A 22,620-nucleotide genomic window follows, 5' to 3' on the forward strand; every position below is an offset into this window, starting at 1 on the left:
GTGTGTCCAATGGTGCAAACAAACACAAAGTTCACCCTTAGAATAAATTATTTATTAACCACATCACAGAAAAGACCTCCTTTTTTAAAACTTTTGAAACAAATTTAACCAAATCCAGCAGCCTAACAATATAATTATTTTTGCCATTTTTGTATTTAAAACAATGGTACTAACTCAAACAATAATGCAATACACATACAACAATAAAATGATGAAAGACTAGACTAAGCGGAGTTCATAGCAGGAGAAATGAACTTGGGGGAAAAAAGCAGCTGATTGAGGGAAGCAGATCTTTCGTTGCTATGAGTGGGCATGCAATATAATTATTGGTACTTGCCATCAAATAAGGTTTTGTCCCTACCCTCCCTACATCCCTCCCCTTGGCTTAAAGGCTTCTTACTTGGCCATTACACAGAAAATACTTTCCATTTTCAAAGGAGAAACCTTATTTGACAACAAGGACTTTTTTCAATGCAATTCACCCATGTTTAAAAGGGAATGAAATGGCCACCTGTATGGGTGCACTTTAGGTTTCAAAGAAGCAAATGAAATTAGAACTTGTATGGCTTAACTTGAGAAACAAATTCCAAGTTGCACTACCTGTTAGACACTTGGCTCAACTGTGATTAAATTGTACCAAGGGAAGTCATGCAATCCTAAGATGCCAAGGCACTGATGGTTTTTGGCCTCAATTCATGGTACACACAATTTTATTTGATTAACAATGTACCTTTCATTTTGAGAATTCCCAGAGGAACTTGTGTCTTAGTGCATTTTAGCATGCCTACATAATATGTGCCCACTCGGTTTATGATTTCAGAACTGCAAAAGCGTGAGAAAAAGCAAACTTTACCTCTAACCAAGAGGAGGGGAGGTTTATGTGGGGTGAAGAAGGGTGGCAATTTCATCCTTGTGAAATACCTATCACAATACATCCATAGCTACACTTGCTACTGAGCAGAGAACACTTGGATCCCTCTAATTAATACCAGCAGCAACTGTATCACACACTAACATAATAGTCTGTTGTATCAAAATGATGCATCAATATATGATGGTTAAATCAAACATACTTTATATTGCAGCCTCCCCAATCCTGTTGGAATGTCAAGTTGTATCACTGGGCTTTGAGCTAACTTGTGATGTATAAGACAATGATAATTTCAAGTGCAAAAGATTACATGTTAGTTTATACTCACAAAATATAATTAAACTATATAATTATTTACTCACAAAATAAATGGCAAACATAACCATAAGAGGTAATTGTTAAAATTAAGTAAAATACAACCTGCTTTCCCTTTTCATTTTTGTCTGATAATGTACAGACATAAAGCCAAAAATTATGATAACAGTGCAAAAAAAAACATTACATAATGTGTAACAATATAATCACCACTAATTTTAATTATGTTATAGTGTTAATGTGGGCATTCAGAAAATGTAACTGGCATGGGCCTTAAAATACTGCATAAGTTTAAAAAATGACCCAGATAAAACTGCTATTCAAAACTGTATTTATGGGTCACTGCAGTATGATTGTGAATAATAAAGAACATGGTTATCCATTTATTGTGTTAACAGTGAAAAATTGCTCCATGATGATAGACATCGACAATGACAGACAGTGGCATGTTGTGTCAGTACATAAAAAACTTAACTGAACTTAATATAATTCCCTAATTTAACTAACATTACTTCCATATGTGAGTGTAAAGAGTTGTACCTGATTACTGACTACCATGAAATTACTGAAATGTTGTTTAGAAGTTGACATAAAAATAAGACCCTGAAGTTTGAAAACAATGTTACCACAAATCACAAAGGCATTTCATGGAGAAATCTGTCTAGAAAATGCACCTTTATGCAACGTTTCAATTGTTGTAAGATTTCAGATTGACTTTGGTTTCTACATTTAAGTGTATAGTAATTACTTTTCTAATTCATAACTTAGTTATATTTAATACATTATAAAATTGGGTGTAAATTAACACCATAATATGAGATCACATACAATGTCTGCTTACACAGTTTCCAATGTGCATCAAAGAAAATATTGAAAAATCAACATCACATCAGGGATTCCTGATATAATCAAACCTGCCAATTATGTCTTATTGCACCTTTAAAAAAATCAATAACAATGATAAATAATAATAAAATAATGAATCAAATTAAAACAAATAAAAGAAAAAAATCTTACAACCCCTTCATTGCATACAACACACATTACTTGATAGATGCTGTACCTATTCTAAATTTTTGAAATAAAAAAATCTATGAATAACTTTTTTCTTTATGAGTAATAAAGAAATGTTGAAGGAGTTTGGTAAACTTAAAGATCAAAATATGACTAAACACAATTTATATCTACAACCTCATAGATTGTTTCTTCTTGCATGATTTAATTTATAGACCAATATTTATAATTATGAAGTCTAGAATACATGAACTTAGCATAATTTAGTTGCTACTTACAGGGTAAAATGTTAAGGGTACTGTCAGGGTTAGCCAAAAACAACGGATTTACTACCTTACAAACAATTTCTTGGATAATGGATGAATCTTCAATGCTCATCGACTTGATATCTTAGCAGTTACATCAATGCCATTGTACTGATGACATCATAATTGTGATTTTGGGGTAAAAATTGCAAAATCGGTTTCTCAATTTTCTCCTTTACCTGATGACCCACAAACACCGTTCCAATGCCAAATTAATGTCAGGAATTAAAGCCCTGCCAGTGATTTTACTTAAAAGCCTTAGTTCAGATTATATCATTAATAAATCAAAATAATTATAAGATACACGAAAAAACTCATTTTCGGTATTTTGATGATCAAAAACCCTGTCAGTACCCTTAAATCATACTAAGGATCTCTAGCTAGTGGAATTATAAATGTATTTCTTTAGTTCACTGTTATTTTCACAAGGATATCACAGTTTAAATTGAATGTTAACAATAAAATGCATGTATAACCTTTATATTTATTTTACCTTAGCTTTTGCCCACCTGTAAATGATTGCTTGAAAAAAAAAATCAATTAATTAGGCTGCTTATCAGATTCTAGTCACAGCAGCATTCTAAGTGATACGTTTTTTACTACCTAGTTGACCCAATTTGATTAATGGCATTGAACTAAATCAAATCTTGATTCATAAAATCTTGACTTATAGCCATTGCATATTACAACAATCTTATTGGACTTTTTACAGCTGCTCCATGTTCTTAAAATAATATAAATTCATGACAACCATAAAACAAAAATAGAGGATCAAATATGGTCCACCACCACATTGTAGACTTATAAGTATATTAAAATATACATGTTGACATATAACTATACCATATTTGTGTAAAAATAAACATATGAACTCTGCACAACAAGTGCACTACATGCGTGCCATACTTAGACAATAGTATCACAGAAACAGGATAGACCTACAAAACCGCTTTACTGTATAATAATGAACATAACATCAAAGATTTCAAGTAGTTCAGAGCTGATATCATAGTACCTCTCAGAGAGGTTGATAGTAGTTCAGAGGATGGAAAACTGCCTTATTTCAGAATCAAAATTACCTACAACTTGGTGAGCTAATCATTAATATTGAACTGTTATGGTCTGATGGTCTTTGAAAACTACCTGCACACTTTGGGTGCTTTCCCAGAGATTTAGATCGATCTAAAAATTAAGTTAAATTGCAGTCAGCCGAGCGGACACCATAGTTAATTACCCCCTTACAGCGTATAGTGGGCGGGACAGACGCTTAAGCCGGCCAAGCTGACAGTAATACAGTGAGACTCCCCACAGGGATAGATCGATCTAAAAATCTATGGAAATGGGGTGTATGTCTTTGGCAAATAGGAATAATGATTGGGTCTGACTAAAGAAATTAATAACTTCCACTTCTTTCTAGCACTAGCAGCAATATAAAGAAATAAATACATTCAAAATATCTGAAGTATTAATAGTTTTCAGAGAATTAGAAGTATTTTTAGTACAGTTCTGCACTGACTAAAACAAAATATTTAACTCAAATAATATCATACTGTAATAAATATTTGCAACAGTTTCACGTTTGTACTAGAGTTCTTAATTGTTCTTATCTGTGTCACAGGACATTTTTTATGATGTCTTTCCAACTATTTCCTGTATCACTTTTTGTCTGAGTCAGAGGAAGGAATGGTCACTTTCACACTGCTCAGGAGTTGGTAGTGCCACACTGTAAGGTAACGGAGCTGAGGCATCAGAGCAAGCAACATCTGAAGACGCTTGATGCCATGACAGTATTTTTCTGCAATATAAAAATACCAAAATACCGGGAACTGCAGACCCAGACATTGGACATTTTTTGAAACATCTACGTAGCACTTTACCACTTTAAAGGTAATTCTTGAATCTTATACAATTGATGTTCAAATGCCAATGTTCATGATACACAAACATGTGTGATAATGTTAAAAAGGTAATAATTTACAGCAATGAACTTGTTGAAAAGTATCCGAGACCAAATTAAAAAATTTATCAAATTTATCATTGCAATCAGTGGTCAAGTCTTAAACTCAGGGAATCACATTTAACTTTTATATATAGCTAATGACAACAGAAATTACCTTGAATGTGAGCCAGCAAGGCTTGCAGGTACATCTGCCTTGCCTTTTCCATCTGATCTGGGTTCTGAAGCCCATGCCAATCTAAAAAATAAATATTTTTTTACCATTCTGGGATCAACTTCACGAAGTCATCATTAGGTATCAATTATGTGTAGATAGGCAATTTTAATCATGATCTTGAAATGGGAATTTAGCACAAGATGAACTTCAAAACAAACAAACAAACAAACAAACAAACAAACAAACAAACTAAAAAAAGATTGTGAACTCAGCCACTGGTTTCTTAAATGCCCTTTTATGATTTAGATTTGAGCAGGTCATTATAATGGAGCATATCAAAATGGTCAGGAGATTAAGTTTGATAATATTAAAGTTTTCCTTACAATTCAGTATTTTTTCTTACCTGGTGATAAAAAGTTCAGAGCACACATCAAAGAACTCTCCACATCATCAAGATTGAGCATGTGGATCAGTTCCCCCATGTTCACAAGTTCAATCTGAATATATAAACATTCAAAATCAGGTTAATAATATCTTTGCTGAATTTGATGAAGTTTAACAAAATAAACAGAAAAAATAAAATGAAACTAGAGACCAAAGTTGGCAAATATACAAATACCAAATGAATATGCCAGTCTCCAGGGGACTCCAGATATCTCATCCAGAGAAATAACCGTAGAGATCAGTAAGTAAGTAGTTGATCCTGTAAAAAGTACCAAAGCTGTTGTGTTAGGTGCTGGAGAACCAATAGCATCCTAGTGTTATCTGTGATAGTCCACATGTAGCTGATTGATGTTGGGAACCAGCGGGAAATGGTACAATTCTACACTTGACTAATTTGAAAACAGTTCAGAAACATTTTTTTCAATAATTAAAAACTAAGTAATGTAGTTGGGAAATCTTCAGTGTATATAAAAAGTAATGAATGGTAGGTGCATTATCCATCAACATTTCGTTAAAGCAATAATAACTCTTCGTTTCGGCCAAAAAATGAATTTTCCTGGAGTAAACAACAATTTTCCCATACTTACCAATGGTTAATGAATCCATTTTTACATTCAAAGTCAGTCCCTGGTTTTTTTCTAAAAAGTTTGGTTTTTTGTTAAAATCTCTTTAGAGATTTTAACAGAGTATAGACATCAATGGAGGTCACGTGGTCTAAAGACAAGTTCAAATATCAGAATAAAAGCTATAACTGCTGTTTTCTTGGTAAAACAGAATATATTATATTTCTATGAGTTATTCACAAGGTTTTTATTGTGAAATAAAGGTCTCATACGAAGAGTTATTATCCCTTTAAATATTCAACTTAACTCATATGGTTATTTTATAATAATTCAAAAGTGTAGTTTCTACGGTGTACTTGATGTCACCTGTAGCTTGGAAATCTGACTGGTTCATTGGTGATTCACTGAATTGTTCATCTACAACCAATCTCTATAGAAATCTTTAATGGCTCATTCTCCCATGGAATTTTTGGACAATTTTAAGCATTACCTCAATTCTATTGCTGAACATAGTGCTTTTTGCATTTGAATATGTAGGCAGAACTTGACAGGCATGAAGTCCTTCTATCATACAATTATAATACAGATGTATCATATCTATTCTTCTTACTTTATTAAAATCATGTTACATGATCTTGTGAAGTGAACATTTTAGAGAAAAGTACAAACGACACCCTTGTGTTTCGACATTTAGCATGTCGTTACTGAATAACTATGACATCAACAAAAATCATAGTCATTTATAAACCAATGTAAACTATGTTGTTAGGCTTTATAATGGTTATTCTTTTTTAAAAGTAAGCCACAGGTCTTTTATTTATTTAAACAGTGTATAAATTACCTTGAAATAATACATTGGATTCTTTGGCTCAATTGTCCAATTCCAGAAATTACGAAATCTTCTCTGGTCTGGCATGAACCATTTGACACTGGCAAATATGATGATTGCTTGAAACCCTCCAAACTTGAGAGACTGCAGTATATCTTCGCTATGGAATTTTCTAAAACCTTTAATAAATTAAATTCTCTAATTGGTCAAAGTTTAGAGTTAAATAAATAAATAAATCCAACAAAATTTGAAAGAAAAGTTGATGATGATCATGCACATGTGACAGTTAAAAACACTTGAAATGATAAAATAATATGGTACATTTGTTAAATCAGCATTTTTACTTAATCCTTAACATTTCTCAGTAATCTTTTAAATGGGCTTCTCTTTTAAATATATAAAAAATCACTGGGAACTCCTTGCACTACTTAACATATCCCAATGACAAGCAACAGAGGAATACCTTCCAAACTCATGGCAAATGCCACCTGGTACATTGTATTCCTAACGATGCGCCTTTGCACATGTTTCCAATGGCCCATGTCCTTTCCTTTCTTAGGCCAGGCAGGATCCTGAAATAAAACAAAAATGCTATAAATAACTGCATCAAAATTTAATTTCACTTTGGTATGAATAGAAAATTTTAAAAATTGAATGCCAGGGTAATAACTAGATGATGCACAATAGAGGCATTTAAACTAAACAGCTTAAGAGGACACGTACAATACAGACAACAGATATCACTGCAAGGGCCTCAAAGTTTGTATATTACCGTGTCATTTTGTTGGTCTTTTTGTTTAAACTGATATTATCAAAACATGAAAAAGGAAGAAACTCCACTCCCATAGCTGTTATTATCATTCCCCTGCTTCTATACAATTTTATTTTATGGAAATCCCCAAAGATAATTAAACTTTGCCAGTAATATACACAGTATTAAAAATATTTTTCTCACATAGTTAGCATTTTCTGGTGTCTTGGGTAGCTTATCCTCATCACAACCATCCACCATTATGTGGAACTCTCTGACAGTGTTCTCAATGAGGCGTTGCAGATCTGGCGTCATTTCTTCTTTGTGATTCTCAGAAAAGCAGGTCTTAAACCAATAACTCTCACATAAGAATCGTTTATTCATCTCTTGCCTTGGACTGTTAAACGTTGGATTCAAACATCCCCAATTCCACTCAAGGTGTGGGGCATTTTTGACACACTGACCATGTCTACTTTCGTCATCTTGTTCTAGTTTGCGCTTGCCTCCTTCCAAGGGGCTGAATTGATTATAGCCAGACATTTGTGCACTTGAACTGAAAGAACCAGTTTTGCTCTTTGGCAGTTGCTGTGCAGCTTCCACCTCTTCAAAGAACTCATCTATGAGATGATCTGATGGTTGGGTTTCTGAGTGTTTAACAGCAAAATTAATGGTGCTTTCATGAAGCAGCCCTTGGGTCAATTGAGATAAACTATTCTGGCCATCTGGTACTTCTTGCTTGCTGTGTTTTTGTAAGGTGTCATATAAGGCTGATGTCTGTAAAGGGGGCTCTTGTGCTGGTTGTGTTGACAGGCCTAAGAATCGACACATTGTACTCATTATTTCATGATCATCTGAAATTGCAGATTCCCCCTCTTTGCTTCCAGCTTCATCCCTCCACCCTGAGACTGGTGGGGAGAAAGAAGAACCCACTGACATGCCCTGCCCCTGAGATTCAAAAGCATACTCATCTCTATAAACTCCACCTGAAGAGTTCTGTGATATATCTTTCATCATTTTTTCAGCAGGGATACTCTCTGAGTAACCCCCTTCAGACTGCTGTTGGTTATTTATACTCATCAGTAACTTTTCCATTTCCACGTGTGTAAAATTTTCTACAACAGGCAACACGCTGAAAAAAGTATCCTCAGAGTCTCCAATACTTTGTGTGCTATGAACCCAATAGTGTTCTTCTTGTCCACTAGGCGGAAGCACCTGTGGACTGCTGGAGGGGTGGGCCCCTTGTCTCATGCTGTCATCAGAAAAAGGGGCATCTTCATGCTGCATGGGGATGTGCGTCTTCCAACCTTCTTCTAAACTGCCATCCTTTTGGAATGTCTGTTGAATGCCTGATTGTGTTGTGCCATCATCATTACATTTTCCTTCTAAAAGAGCTCTCAGTTTGCTTTCAGAAGTATCTGTATTACTACACATATGACAGGCACCATTGGCCTCTGCTGAATCTGCTGGATGGCCATTCTCACTTATATTAAGAACTTCGTATATCTTTGCAATCTGTTTCTGATGGGGAGTCACCGCATCTGCGGTAGAGGTGCAGCCTTTATTATCCAATGCTGGTGACTGATCTAGGCCAACTCCTGCATGGTTTCCTGTGACCTCATGGAATTCAAAAACAGGTTCTGAAAAGTCCATCCTTTTAACTGTTGTCTCCGTTGTGTGGCCATTACCCATCACTGCTGAGGCAGAATCCTGAGAATTTCCACTGCCACAGTATTTCTTTGGCCTTCCCATTTTGATAGCTGCAAAAATAAAATAAAATAAATATATAAATAAAGGTAGTAAATATAGTGGATTTTAAAAAGGATTTAGACTTATTTTCCATTAATCTATCACAGGTCATCTTCAACTGAGGTACAATTTCTCACACCTAATCCAAATAGAAGTTAGTGCTATTTGTCTGACAAAATTGTGATTCAGCAACATTCAAGGTGAAGGTTTATAATAAACAAAAAGTGAACAGTCCCTCAAGGACTATGAAGAACAGTGCCCAGTGATAGGAAATGGGACCCCAATGCAAAGCAATCACCATATACACCTTTGTCACATAATGTCGCAACCAACTATGCACAACCCCAACTCCAATGTTACAACAAGTGACCACTTAACTTCAACGCAAAGTTGCATCATCTAAGAAAGTAATTCAAAACAGTCTGTGGTAACTGACTAATCAGAGGGCTAGAATTAATTTTTACCTCAAGTTAACCACTAGTGCTCAGTAATACTGCCCAGTCGCGTGAACAACAGTACCTTTTTTACTAAACACTAGAGCACTATTTGAAATAGTAAATGTTCACTGACCAATCAGAGGGCTACTATTCTACAAGAGGTATAATAATGCAAAACATAACACTGCCAAACATATCTCCAGTCAAAAAAACCAAAAGGATTAACACAAAGCAAAAGCCTACATTTTCGCTATGTGATAAAATCATGAATAAAATAATTCTTCGTCCATGTATAAGTAAACCGTGTGCAAATAATAATAATAATAATAATAATAATAATAATAATAATAATAATGCTCTTCAACTGAAAATCTGGAAAAAATCATACAAAGTTTTTTTAAGCAATTGACCTGTCAAATTTTGACCTCAGTTTCTAGCAAATAGAATTCTGAAACAAACTTGGCTTCATTGTCAATGCTCTGTGTTGGTCTTACCATCTCTTGACATTCCCACAGCAAGACATTTCTGGTATCTGCAGTATCTACAATCATTTCTATTCTTAGGATTGATTGCACAATCTTTGAGAGCTTTACAGTGATATGTTGCACACTCCTTTAGGCCTCTTCTAAAAAATTTCTGCAAAGATGAAAAAATAATTTAATTGCTCTGTTTAAATTATTATTTGGAGAGGATCTTAAACAAGAGGAGTTAAGTAACTGAATATGGAGAAATACCCTTAACCACATTAACATGACAAATCTCATGTTATAAATCCTACAGACACAAAGATGTTTATTATAAAGAAATTCACATCATACAGATCTTGAGAACATACCTTGCACCCTTCACATGTTTCAACACCAAAATGAACTCCATTTGCCATATATCCACATACTTTACACAAGTTTTGTCCTTCATCTGGGCTTATGGCTACTGGCCTTTCTACAAGACAAAGATTTAGATATTCAAAACAAAGAATGGTGCAATCACCTCCTGGGTATGTACCACCAGCACTCACTGATCCCCAAAACATGGCAACTGCAAGTTGTATATGATCTTACAAGACAAGTTGCGGGCAAAGGCCTTTGTAGTTTATCAGAGGGCATAAGAATAACTTGTTTCCCCAGACCACATGGCAGAAAATGCAGTCACAGCAGATACAGGCCAAAAAGCAAGGTGTCTCCAGCTAGTGCACATACCTGTGGTACAATACATGACATTTTGTGTTTTCATGTCATAATTAAAAACAATTAAAGACTTAATTTATACTTTTAAAATTTCTTGCAAAAAAGTTATAATGGTTTGCCAATGTATGACTATTGAAGTATAATATGCATCATTTAAAATATATTTCAAGCACATTAGAAAGAAAAAATGCATTGTTTATTAAATATTCTTAAAAACTAAGTGACTGTGTTAGTATCTACAACTGGCTATTGGCACTGGAACAATAATTTATATTTATCATTGAATACAGAGCTAAGTGAGTTTATTTATATCACTGTAATGACAAAATTTGTCTGACTTGCACTAAATTGCAAATTGGTATTTAAAATTTACAAAACAAGAGATCAAAATTATTACTATAATTATGTTTTATCGAAAATTATCATTATTACCCTTTCTATGCATTCCTACACTCAGACATTTCTGAAAGCGACACTGCTGACATCGCACTCTGTAGGGTTTATCTAGCAGACACCTCCCTACAGCTGCACAGCGGTAGTCTGTTTTATGGCCCTCACGAGTACAGCGGATATAAAAACTCTGAAAAAGAAGAAAAATTACAACTCACATTGCTGTGCAAAGTGTTTAAACCAGAATCACTTTTCTTCATGAAAAATGTACTGGGATTTTTGAGAAACCAGAGAATTGTAAGTCAACAGACCACCTCAAATTTATATTTTTGAAAAACAGTACGATAATTTCTACCCATTCACCCATATCCACTCACAATCTATGACTAAAAACCCTACCTTGCAGGCTAAACAAACCAAGGCACCAAAGTAAATCCCACTAGCAGGCTCATCACACACTGTGCAAAGTCTTTGGGAAGATTGTCCCAAAACAGTCTCATTGACACTTTTCCCTATGGGGTCTGATGCCACCTGTTCTGACATGGCCACCTTAAAGAAAAAAAGTTATAAAGGATATATCACAGGGTTGGTTTGCCATTCTATATTCTATTTTGCACAAATGAGAACTTCTCTTTCAATATCCATGTTTGGAAAAAAAAACACTGATCCCATCAAAAATGCTTAAATTTCATGACTATTCCAGAGCAACTAGTTTAAATAGAAAGCAGGAAAAAAATCAAAATTAAAATATTTATTGCTTATGAACTGAAAAAATAGGACCTCTTTGAAAAACGAAATGGCCTTCCAGCATCCCCTTTAGTCATTCTGATCCACCAAGTCTTTATTTGGTTGTAGTAAATTACACAAATAGGTTATTTGATATAAGGTCCCTACTATACTTTGAATCTAATTATGCAAGGAGAGACAATTCACAGTGTATAGCAAACAAAGGTATGTATTTAAAATAAGATCAATGAATAGTCACCAGTTGTATAAACAGGGTGTACAGTCATTTTTATTTTCTGGAACCAAGAAAGGAATATTTTATTTTAAAAAGTTACAGTAATCCAAAGTTTAATGGATGTTTTAAAGTTACAGGTAGGGTTTATAATTTACAAAATAACTTCAAAGAGGATTTCCATCCATTTTATTCATCAATAATATCTACATTTTTGTTAACTAAATGATAAAAAATCCCCTCCATAAAATCATGGCATTTGTAACATGAACACGAATATTATAAACACAACCTATGGATCTACAAATGCATCTAAGAAAGGAGGTTGCATCTATACTTTGCTCAACTTACTATATTCAACATCAAGCACTTCGACATCGGTCAACTATCCAAGTTTAGGGTCAATATATCCCCAAGACTACCTCATACAAAATCAATGCTTTTCGAGCATTTCAGTGGCTATCATAATAAAAACACAGAGCTCAAAGCATTTATCCTAGACTCAACTCCTTTTATTTTGAGGGGACATAACAATCAATATTGGCCTAATTTACTCCTTGAACTAGATTTTATCAGAAAAATATGTTTGTTGACAATCTACAATCCCATACAGGGCCGTAGCCTCCGGGGGGGCAGGGGGGGCAGCTGCCCCCCCTGGGATTTAGAAGTTTCCACACTGGTAGGGGGACACCCCCTCCCCCCTCGGGGGCTTTGCCCCCTCATGTCCGCTTACTGCCCCCCCTGGCATTTTGCTCAGGCTACGGCCCTGCCATATGTCTTCATTGTGGTATAACTTTTTTTATGAAGATATAAGCCCCTAATTAAGATGTTAAATTGCTTTATTATCCATAAAATGTGAACGAGGCCTTTTAAGAACAATAGCTGGCATGGATATAACGCACTCAATGGTGTCATTACAGGTACGTAATCTATACCAGATTCTGCCACAAAAACAAACTTTTCTTGACGAGGAAAAAGCAATTTTCTCCTACTCACAAAACATTTCTTGCCCCGTCCCTGCGCTTGGCTTTGATGCTTCAATTTCAGTTCACCACACAAGAATATGGTGTATTGATTTGTAACATGGACCTGTATAATACAGATTGTCCTTAACTAGCAAGATGGCATGGTTCCCACCTTGGTTAAGAGGGTATTTATGATAAAAGGTACACTTCACATGAACTTTAACTTACAGAGTTTTATCATCTTTAAGGTTTGAACTGGGAATATAAGAGGCTTTGCAGGATTAGAATATTTCTGTGGGGCATTTTTAAGTACATACATGTACTGTTAAATAGAAATTGCAACTCTGGATGCTCATGGAAAAGGAGATATCTGAGAAACTGATTCTGCAATTTTCATCTCCAAAACAATTATGGCATCTTTGGTAAAATGATGTGTAAATGCAAAGAAATCAAGGCAATGAACACTGAACATTTATCTATTATATCTTATATTTAAGAACGATTTCTTTTGTGTGTGTGTGTGTGTGTGTGTTAGATTGTGTTTTTCATTTCTGAGGTGTAATAAAATATATACCTGAGATCACAGAATATTTTACACTTAAAAAAGGAATGTCACCAAAAATGGGGCAAATCTATAAACCCGATGCCTAATATTTGATTTAGGCCCTAAAAGCTAAGCAAATTGAAACAGGAAATGGTGCTTTTAACCAGGTTCCTTTATTAAAATGCGTACTCACAGAACATATTGGAAAACACTGTTTACTTGTGATGTTATTATTTTCCTTGAGTGTTTGGCAATGTTTTTGTTTTTCGTTTTTTTCCCAGGCAAGACGCCAATCTCCATATGTATGAATTACCGCAAACTGATACAAATAAATCCCTATGAAATTGTATGTCTCACACACGAAACATCTGACAGATAACAACCAGAGAATCTAACTGACGTGATACGCTGCCATGGTAACAGGTTGTCAAATCCTTAATAAATATCAATATGCATATAAATGTGAATACTAGGAAAATATACAGGTAAAATTGCACATGTAATAAGTCATGCAGATATTAGATATGCGGGTAGCCTTTCCATATCCCTGCATATTACCACATTTTAAAAAGAAGTTCACCCTCATGGATCATATTTCCTATATATATATATATATATATAACAATGTTTGGGTCCTACATGTATAATTATAAAATATAATCTTCCTTATAAAAAAAGTACTGATGAAAAAATGCTAAATGTAAAGAAAAAAAAACACACCCCCTCCAGGGACAGCCCGACCCTCATGGGCACAAATTTTGAAGGGCCCTTCTACATATCTACTACTAATGAGAAAGGTCTATCAATCCCAAAAGTTTCAACTTCCTTGAGCACTCTTATGTTCAAGGAGGAGATGCCAAAGTTTACAGTGAGCAAAAATTACTACCAGCCACCCCCTTCAAACCTTGGATAGCCCAACCCCCAGTTGCACTAAAATTTTAAAAGGCCCATGTACACCCCTGATTATAGGTCTATCAATACCCAATGTTGAACTTCTTCACTCTAATGGTCTAGGAGGAGATAGCAGAAATTACAATATGAAAAAAATTAACCTCATCCCCTCAGGGGCAGCCCAATCCCCAGGTGCACTGAAATTCCAAGTGCCCATGCACACTCCTGATGAAAGTCATCAATCACCAAAGTTTCACATTCTTCACTCTACTAGGAGGCGATAGCAGAAATAACTAACACAGAGATGCACATATGGACAAGTTAACATGATCCCCGACTCTTGTCACCAAAGTGCAGGGATAATAACTTGGAAGTCATTAAAAAGTTCAACTGAGGCTGCTATCACATTTCACGGTACTGTACTTATATGTATGACCCTATTTCCAGAAATTAGATCGATCTACTTTAGATCGACCTAACTCCCTGGGGGTTCACGCTAAATAGCTGTCAGCCGAGCGGACACGAAAGTTAATTACCCCCTTACAGCTTGTAGTAGGCGGGACGGACATTTAAGCCAGATTATCTGACAGTACGATCTAAAAGCTCTGAGAATACAGCCTATGTGTTAACCTTTAAAAAGATTGACAACTATTTTTTTTATTAAAATAGCCAGACTATTATACTGCATTTCTGTAAATGATTCATAAAATCCTATGCTCCACACAGCTACTGACTTCAAATTGACCTTGTGACTTTATATGAAGCAAAAACCCCGAAGCATAAATACAGACTTTACATGTTTTATATATATATATATATATATATATATATATATATATATATATATATATATATATATATATATATATATATATATATATATTGCACTCTGCTAAAAGGGCCTCAAGCTTACATAATAATTCATCAATCAATGACATGTAATCAAGAGTGTGCATTATCACCTTTTGTTGTCTTCATGGTTTTCGCTCTAACTTTCGCAGGCTCAGTAAATACAATGCAATAAAAAAAATTAATAAGTGTGCAAGAAACATCAATACATGTTTCCTGAGACAACTGAGACTTCACCTGACTAGTTAATTGGTAAACCAAATATCTGGATTCTGCCTAGTGACATCCAACAGGAAAAGCCACCAATACCCTTGACTGTAAGAAAACACAAAACCCTTGGGAAACCTCGCCTAAAATCTCTCATAACTGAACAAAAAGTATAAAGCTAACTTCATAACCATAGCAAAAATACACCAAATGTATATACCTCATACATATTTTTTCAATAAAACAATTGCCACTTTATTTTACAATACAATTACACACACACACACACACACACACACACACACACACACACACACAGGATAAGATAACATTCTCTACATAGTAAACAAGACAGATAAAGTGAACCAAAAGCCCTACCTGAATATACATATTTCCATGTTTTGTATTCTAAATTGCACAGAATGTGAATACCATTCTAAACATGCGGGGATTTGCCTATCATATGTCAATTTTTGAGATAATTTTACATGATGAGAAACTTGAAGATAATTTGTTCCGGATAAAGCATAGTGATAAACCACGCTTTTTTTTCTTACATGCGTCACTGCAGCAAAATTAATCTGAGTCTGGTTAGAATTACTGAAGGTTCACTGTATACATATATGTAAAAAAAAAAAAAAAATTAAAAAAAAAAAAAAATATATATATATATATATATATATATATATATATATATATATATATATATATATATAAACCGTATTATTACATATAATATTATGATTGTAATTTCTATTGATCTTTATGTTTGTCTTTGCCTCTACTTATAGTTTCAATTAACTGTTTCAGTACTTTCAATAAATGTCAACAGAGAGAGTATTCATTCATGATTCATTGTTACCTCACTTGACCCACATCTCGAGACAAACACCTTGACTAGCCTACAAATTTACAATTTAGCTTCACTAGATTCATTTTCTCAAAAAATTAATACACGAACAACCATTTGTAACGTTTCTGCTAAGCCTGTGTTCAAGAGATGTACAATCTTACAAATACTTACCTAATCAGAAAATTTTAAAGCTATTTCTTATAAATGATCCAGCTAGCTGAGCAGTTCGCATGAATGTGGACCGCAGTACGAAAGGCAGGTGCTGTGCTCAGGAACTGAACAGGTCAGTGTGTTCTCACATTTATAGCTTCGTTTCGACACTTGCTTTATCTGTGGTAAAGAAAGAAAAATATATATTAAGTGATGTACACAAATAAAACTGCATTTGATATTGTTTTTTAATGAAAAATATAACAGGTTTGTGGTGAATTATTTACCGTACACGTAGCACAAATACTCTACTAGCTTCGACAGTCTGCCTGGACAGGAATAAAAATCCAGACAAGGTGGCCCGACTCGGTAGAATGGGTCAATATTATCGACAAGAAAAATGTTTTTGAATTAAATACTGGTATATAAGGTAAGGAACACCTTAACCTTAGACACAGATACATTGTACAAATATAATATAAATTTAGCAGGGCGCCAGGCCTTTTAAAACAAATCAACTCGGATGACAAGGAACAGTTGTTTCATTTTGAAAGTTTGAATATCGGCTAATGTTAGTATTTTTTGCGAAGTTACTGTCAGTCAGTGACCCTGTATGTTACCTTTGATCTGTACTTAGTAATATTTTATTTATGAGACTTCATATTTCTTCTTTTAATTGCAGCCATCTCCATTCAAGATGAGACCCGATGAACACAAGAAAAAGAGAAGTAGCCAGTACAAAAAGAGCCATCCCAAAGTTGCTAATAAAAAGAACCATGGTCAAGATGTGATAACAGGAAATAAAGGCGAAAGAAACCCAAAAATTCAAGCACAACATGGGTCACTACCTGTTGTTGACAAATTGATTGGAGGTGCTGATATACATGTAGTTGAGGTACACTGAATTTTGTGGTATATAGACTTCATGTGGAATTGCATCACATGCTTGCCACCTCTCGGTTGCCAAGAATTTCTTTACAAATAAATGTGGAAGTATGTTGTGAAATTTTAGCAAGATTTCAGATAGATCCTCTAATAACATATTTAAAACAGACCATGAGGGAGTCTTTATAAGCAATCTGACACATGGTTCATCATCACTTTTATAAGAATGATGAAATTAGATCTCAAATTGTACACAAAAAAGCTGGAGAAGTTTGCTTTTGCAGATGTCTGTTATTCGTTTCAGTACATGGCTTATTTTCTATATAGAGAACTTCTCTTTATGATAAATCAGTAAGAAATTTTCATTACTGTGTTTATTTCAGAACAAACATGAGTACCCTAAGAGAACAATCCAAAGAAAAATTGAAAGCAGTTGGAATAGCTATGAAATTGAGGAGGATGACCCTGTTAGTGATGGGTTAAGGGGTACAGACTTTCAAATTTTAATAAGTGCTAATGGTAAGAACACAGGCTTAAAAAAACTGCCGTTGTAATTTGCTAAAGGTTCCCTTCTAGGGAGATTAAAAAATCTTATCCCATGCTTAAGTGATATTTTTTTCAAATTCTGTCATCCTGATCTCAGTTTTTGCATGACTTATGGCTGTATTCCCAGAGCTTTTAGATCGATCTATCCCCGCGAGGAGTCTCACTAGATTACTGTCAGATAATCCGGCTTATATGTCCGTCCCGCCTACTACAAGCTGTAAGGGGGTAATTAACTTTTGTGTCTGCCCGGCTGACAGCTATTTAGCGTGAACCCCCAGGGAGCTAGGTTGATCTAAAGTAGATCGATCTAATCTCTGGAAATGGGGTCTTATGATTTAAAACTGTTTCAAGATGGTTGATGGGCAGCAAGGTTTTTCAGGAGGTACCTAGTAAATTTGATTAATTTTTTTTGTGACAGTAATTTATGGCACTTAAAAGTTGAAATATGATCAGAAGTAGTATTTGTGCTCAGATTAGTTCAACAAGAAGTGGTTTATTTTCTTTACATGTGTTAAAAATCCTATGCTTTGCTGGTTTAATATGCACAGTCAACTCTGCATAACTTTTTACCTTTCAACTTTTGTAAAAATTTGTAGAATTTGTAGAATATATTTTAGTATAGTTTCTTTTATGATACATTGCCTAACTTGTAATGTGTTAGTCCAAATATTGCACAACTTGTTCAGAATTCTTGTGAAATTACTCAGCATAACTTTTACACCCATTTCTCCAAAAATTTTATGGCATGTTCTTAACAGCAAAAAATCTTCCAGGAAAATCAGTGTCCAGTGAAAGCACATATTAATGTACTTGTGACATGTTTGTGAACAAATGTCCTGTCCACCCCTCAAGGAAACCAGCCAACACAAGCATCAAGCTTATATTCCTCCCTCCAAACATCCATACATGTTGAGGAATTTTTGTTTGCTTTATAGGCATTATAAAGTTAAATAAAAGGAAGACTATTTTAAATAATTTTATTCAAGTAAGCATGTTTTTCTGAAATTCCAGATAGTTCAGATTCCCAGTTTCGTTTGAAAGATGAGAAAGACTGGGAAGAAGAGGAAGGGATAGCGTGCATTGCCATTGACTGTAATAACATAGCAGCTGCTTTACAATGTGTACCACTATATAAGAGACTAAACATTGAAAAGTCATTGTTTGAGGTTGGTGATAAGGTTTTAAAGTTAAAGGGATAATAACTCTTTGTATGAGATCTATATTTCACAATAAAAACATTGTGAACAATTCATAGAAATATCATACAACAGTTATAGCTATTATTCTGATATCTGAGCTTGTCTTTAGACCACGTGACCTTCATTGATGGCTATACTCTGTTATAATCTCTTAAGAGATTATAACAAAAAAAAAAAAAACAAACATTTTAGAAAAAAACCAGGGACTAACTTTGAATGTAAAAATGGATTCATTAACCATTGGTTAGTATGGGAAAATTGTTGTTTACTCCAGGAAAATTCATTTTTTGGCCAACCCTTTAAGCTGCCATTTACTTGTGAACTAGAGGTTTTGTGGTTATTCTGCCTTTTTATGTTTAGCATAATTTCTCTTGTATGTAGAATTTTTTTTGCTTTTTTAATTTTAACTTTGAAAATAAGCAATTTGATGTTGTTAACATTCACATATATGATGCAATTTTATTGGACTTGCAGGAGGAACAGCTGAAACAAATTGAAGAAAGTGCACGCTTGAATGCTGACTTATACAAACAAGACAATAATTTCAGACCAAGTGTTGCATCACAGAGGACTGAAATGTTAAATATAAAAGACAATGCTCCAGGTTTAAATTTACAACAAAAAGATAGAATTTATGCTAAAACAACAGCAACAGGAAATGATTGTCCCATTCCAGATAACAATACAAAAATCTCAAGTGAAAATCTGGAAGAGGACTTAGATTACTTGTTATCTTTAGATGTGCCAAATAAAACAGACCAGACTTTACACAAGGATGGAACAAAGTGTGAAGGTACTGAACCACATTTATTTGTAATGATAATCTGTTACTAATACAAGACTTTGCAGAAAAGTCTTATGCACATTTTGCTTGTTTTAATCTTTTGACAAAATTCAGAAAGCTTTACTCACCTCATTAGTCTAGATTAGAATAGACAAGATCATGATGTATGATTAAAATAAACCTAATGCTTATTTAGCCAGAAAAAAATTAGCAGAAAAGTCTGTTTTGTAAATGCAATGTTTTATTGGTACATTAAGAGATTTTTTGTCTTTCACATCTTGACTGTGAAAAGAAGTTAATGGTATATAAATATTTCACATCTTTTGTTTGTACTTTTTTATCTGTTAACAGATTATTTGATCTTATTTACAGATGGCACAAATTTGGAGGACTGGTTAGACAGCGTACTAGACGATTAGGCCAGCTGGCACTCACCTCACTCAGAATCAGTAGTGTCTTAAAAGTCAACAGTGGTGCCAAAAAATCAAACTCTTTATGAATTGAAGAATTGTTAACCTTCAGTCCAATAAGAAATTAGACTTGTTAAGTTTATCAAAACACCAATACTCTAGCTAAAAACTCCCAAGTGTGTTCTCCGAAACAAACTGTACTGGTTCCTGTCATGCATGGTATATATATAAATCTGTAGAAAAATATATACTGTCTAGGCAATGTTCCTTTGTAGACTGGAATGCTTAAGGGAAAAATTTAATACAGACACAGCTGACCATGACTTGAACTTTTATTTCAATAAGGCAGGTGGGAAGTTGATGAATTTATTGCATCACATTTTACAGATTTTACTGGATTCATGAAAAAAGTTACAAAATTTGTCAGTGATAAAATACCCCTAGGAACTTTCAAAGCAAGCAATTAAGTGCATAGATATCATCAAATCAGTTGAAATTTGCTTCAACTGCAGTATAATGTATACTTTTATGTAAAATAAATATATCATATCTCTTCTTCTTATTTGATGTATAAACAAGTGGTAATACATGTATTGTAATATTTTTTTTTGTGAGTGAGTGACAACATCCTCTACAAATAGATTTAATTGAATAACTAACAATCCAGAATAAATGAAAAAAAAGTTTTAAGACAAACTGCATTTAAAAAGTACAAGTATACAACAGTTACAGATGAAAATGAAGTGGTTTTTGAGAAGGGCTCTACCCTCCTCCTTAACGACAAATTTCATGAATTACTAGAAAAGCACTTCGAGAGTGCAGACCTCTGCCAAGGCAGCAATTTTTTATTATTATTGATTGATTATTGATCCAGATCACCACCAAAAACTAATCATCTCTTTCTTGGCCCACTATTGACAGTTCCTGAAAATTTTTGAGTTATGTTGATGACAGACAGACAGACACATAGAGAAACAGAGGTGAAAACAACCTCCTTGGCGGAGCTAAAAATGTTCTGACGAGTGAGAATTTCCTCGAATCAAACTATTTTTGAAAGAAAGTTAACTATTCTCAGATAAACTTTACTAATGTCATTAAAAATACTAGATGTGACTATTAATCAAAGGGTTTGTATCACCACAAATTCCATAATTATATCTCAGGTCAATATTTCAAAAACAAGTTTTAATATTGCCACAAGAATTGTCCATAACAATGATTCACTTTCTTCCTCATCTGAACCAGGCTTAGCTGTTTCTTTTTTGGATACGTGCTTTGAATCGGTTTTGTAGTGATCCTTCATACTGTATTTTTCACTAGCTTCTTCCAGATCCCCATATGTGTTATGAGCTGCCACCAATGTGTCATATGTCACTTCCTCTGGGCCTTCTGGTACTAATACAGATAACCTATACTTAGACAGTTCCTTTAATGGATGCCCAAAGACTCCAATTCCTACAGGCCTCCGAAATTCCCTGTTGATATGAACTCTGTCTTCTCCGCATGTAATAGAACTTAGAACATTATCCTCATAGTCAGGAGTCAGAGTAGTGTCTGATACATAGAGATCTGCATCCCCTTCCAGGCTTTCAAGAAGGATTGTCACTGGTGTAGTGGGCCATTGGAGTCTATAAAATGTGAAGTTTCCCCCTCCAACTTCACCCACAAATCTGTCTAAAACTTGTTCTCCTTTGATCCTTTCATATTGTAGGATGAGAATACTTAATAACAGTGCTGAGATTGGTTTCTTCTCAGTGATGCTATTAAATACTTTTAAGAAACTTGCCAACATGTTGCAAACTCTGAAAAAATGGAAAAAATACATAATTAATAAATAATATATTCTCAAAAGCAATTTCGCAAGGAGTTCGAGTATACAATATTACTAATAGCCAGGCGTTTAAAAATTGGCAAACACGATGACCATATCACAAGACAGTCAACAGAACTCGCCATAAATGCGAACTAGTTGAAGTTTGGCATTAACTGAATATAACTCACTGAGGCACTTGCAGGAGGGGGTAGAAAGACGTGTAGTTTTTTACTTACTCAAAATCAAGCTTTTAGGTAAATACACGCGTACAATACTACGAAGTGGGCGCTACAAATTAGAAAGTTACAGGACAGTACATTACTGTACATGTAGAACAATCGAGATAAATTAATCGATGTCAAAAAACCATTTGCAATATGGTCTGAGCATTCTTACTATAAATGCCAACAGCTGTGCTTAAATTTTGTTCCCAAACCTAAAGCAATGTCAAACGTGTGTGTGTACCTTAAGTGATTTCCATGTATTTGTAGAGCCAAGGGGCCCGAGCCAAGTAGTGTTGGGAGACGAGCAGTGGGAAACGAGGAAATGATATCTCCCCTTGCAGCCCCGCACTCATAATTTTATCCAATGAACAGCTAA

General features: G+C 34.4%; 3 protein-coding genes across 4 annotated transcripts; 1 reads left to right on the forward strand and 2 right to left on the reverse strand.

Annotated features, from left to right (window-relative positions):
• Positions 1–30: 30 nt before the first annotated feature.
• Positions 31–16,532, reverse strand: LOC106176446 (uncharacterized). The gene is made up of 11 exons (XM_013558834.3): positions 16,405–16,532; positions 11,366–11,515; positions 11,009–11,156; positions 10,225–10,331; positions 9,884–10,025; positions 7,411–8,963; positions 6,919–7,027; positions 6,468–6,634; positions 5,023–5,116; positions 4,620–4,700; positions 31–4,300 (listed from the first exon to the last, which is right to left on the reverse strand). The coding sequence occupies exons 2-11, from the start codon at positions 11,507–11,509 to the stop codon at positions 4,161–4,163; spliced, it is 2,685 nt and encodes an 894-aa protein (XP_013414288.2). The 5' UTR covers positions 11,510–11,515; positions 16,405–16,532; the 3' UTR covers positions 31–4,160.
• Positions 16,343–20,769, forward strand: LOC106176447 (cell death regulator Aven). Of its 2 annotated transcripts, none has more exons than XM_087004370.1 (6): positions 16,343–16,516; positions 17,066–17,278; positions 17,652–17,787; positions 18,826–18,980; positions 19,488–19,806; positions 20,170–20,769. In XM_087004370.1, exons 2-6 carry the CDS (start codon positions 17,081–17,083, stop codon positions 20,214–20,216), a joined length of 855 nt encoding a protein of 284 aa, XP_086860496.1. In that variant the 5' UTR covers positions 16,343–16,516; positions 17,066–17,080; the 3' UTR covers positions 20,217–20,769. The 2 variants fall into 2 exon arrangements, with proteins under 2 accessions (XP_086860496.1, XP_013414289.2); XM_013558835.3 differs by lacking the exon at positions 16,343–16,516 and adding an exon at positions 16,663–16,813.
• Positions 20,522–22,618, reverse strand: LOC106176453 (UPF0669 protein v1g209471). The gene is made up of 2 exons (XM_013558845.3): positions 22,486–22,618; positions 20,522–22,009 (listed from the first exon to the last, which is right to left on the reverse strand). The coding sequence occupies exon 2, from the start codon at positions 21,997–21,999 to the stop codon at positions 21,367–21,369; it is 633 nt and encodes a 210-aa protein (XP_013414299.2). The 5' UTR covers positions 22,000–22,009; positions 22,486–22,618; the 3' UTR covers positions 20,522–21,366.
• Between the last annotated feature and the right edge of the window lie 2 nt (positions 22,619–22,620).

Source organism: Lingula anatina, chromosome 2, assembly GCF_051362555.1.
Source record: "Lingula anatina isolate TDL-2025a chromosome 2, LinAna3.0, whole genome shotgun sequence".
Lineage (NCBI taxonomy): Eukaryota > Metazoa > Brachiopoda > Lingulata > Lingulida > Lingulidae > Lingula > Lingula anatina.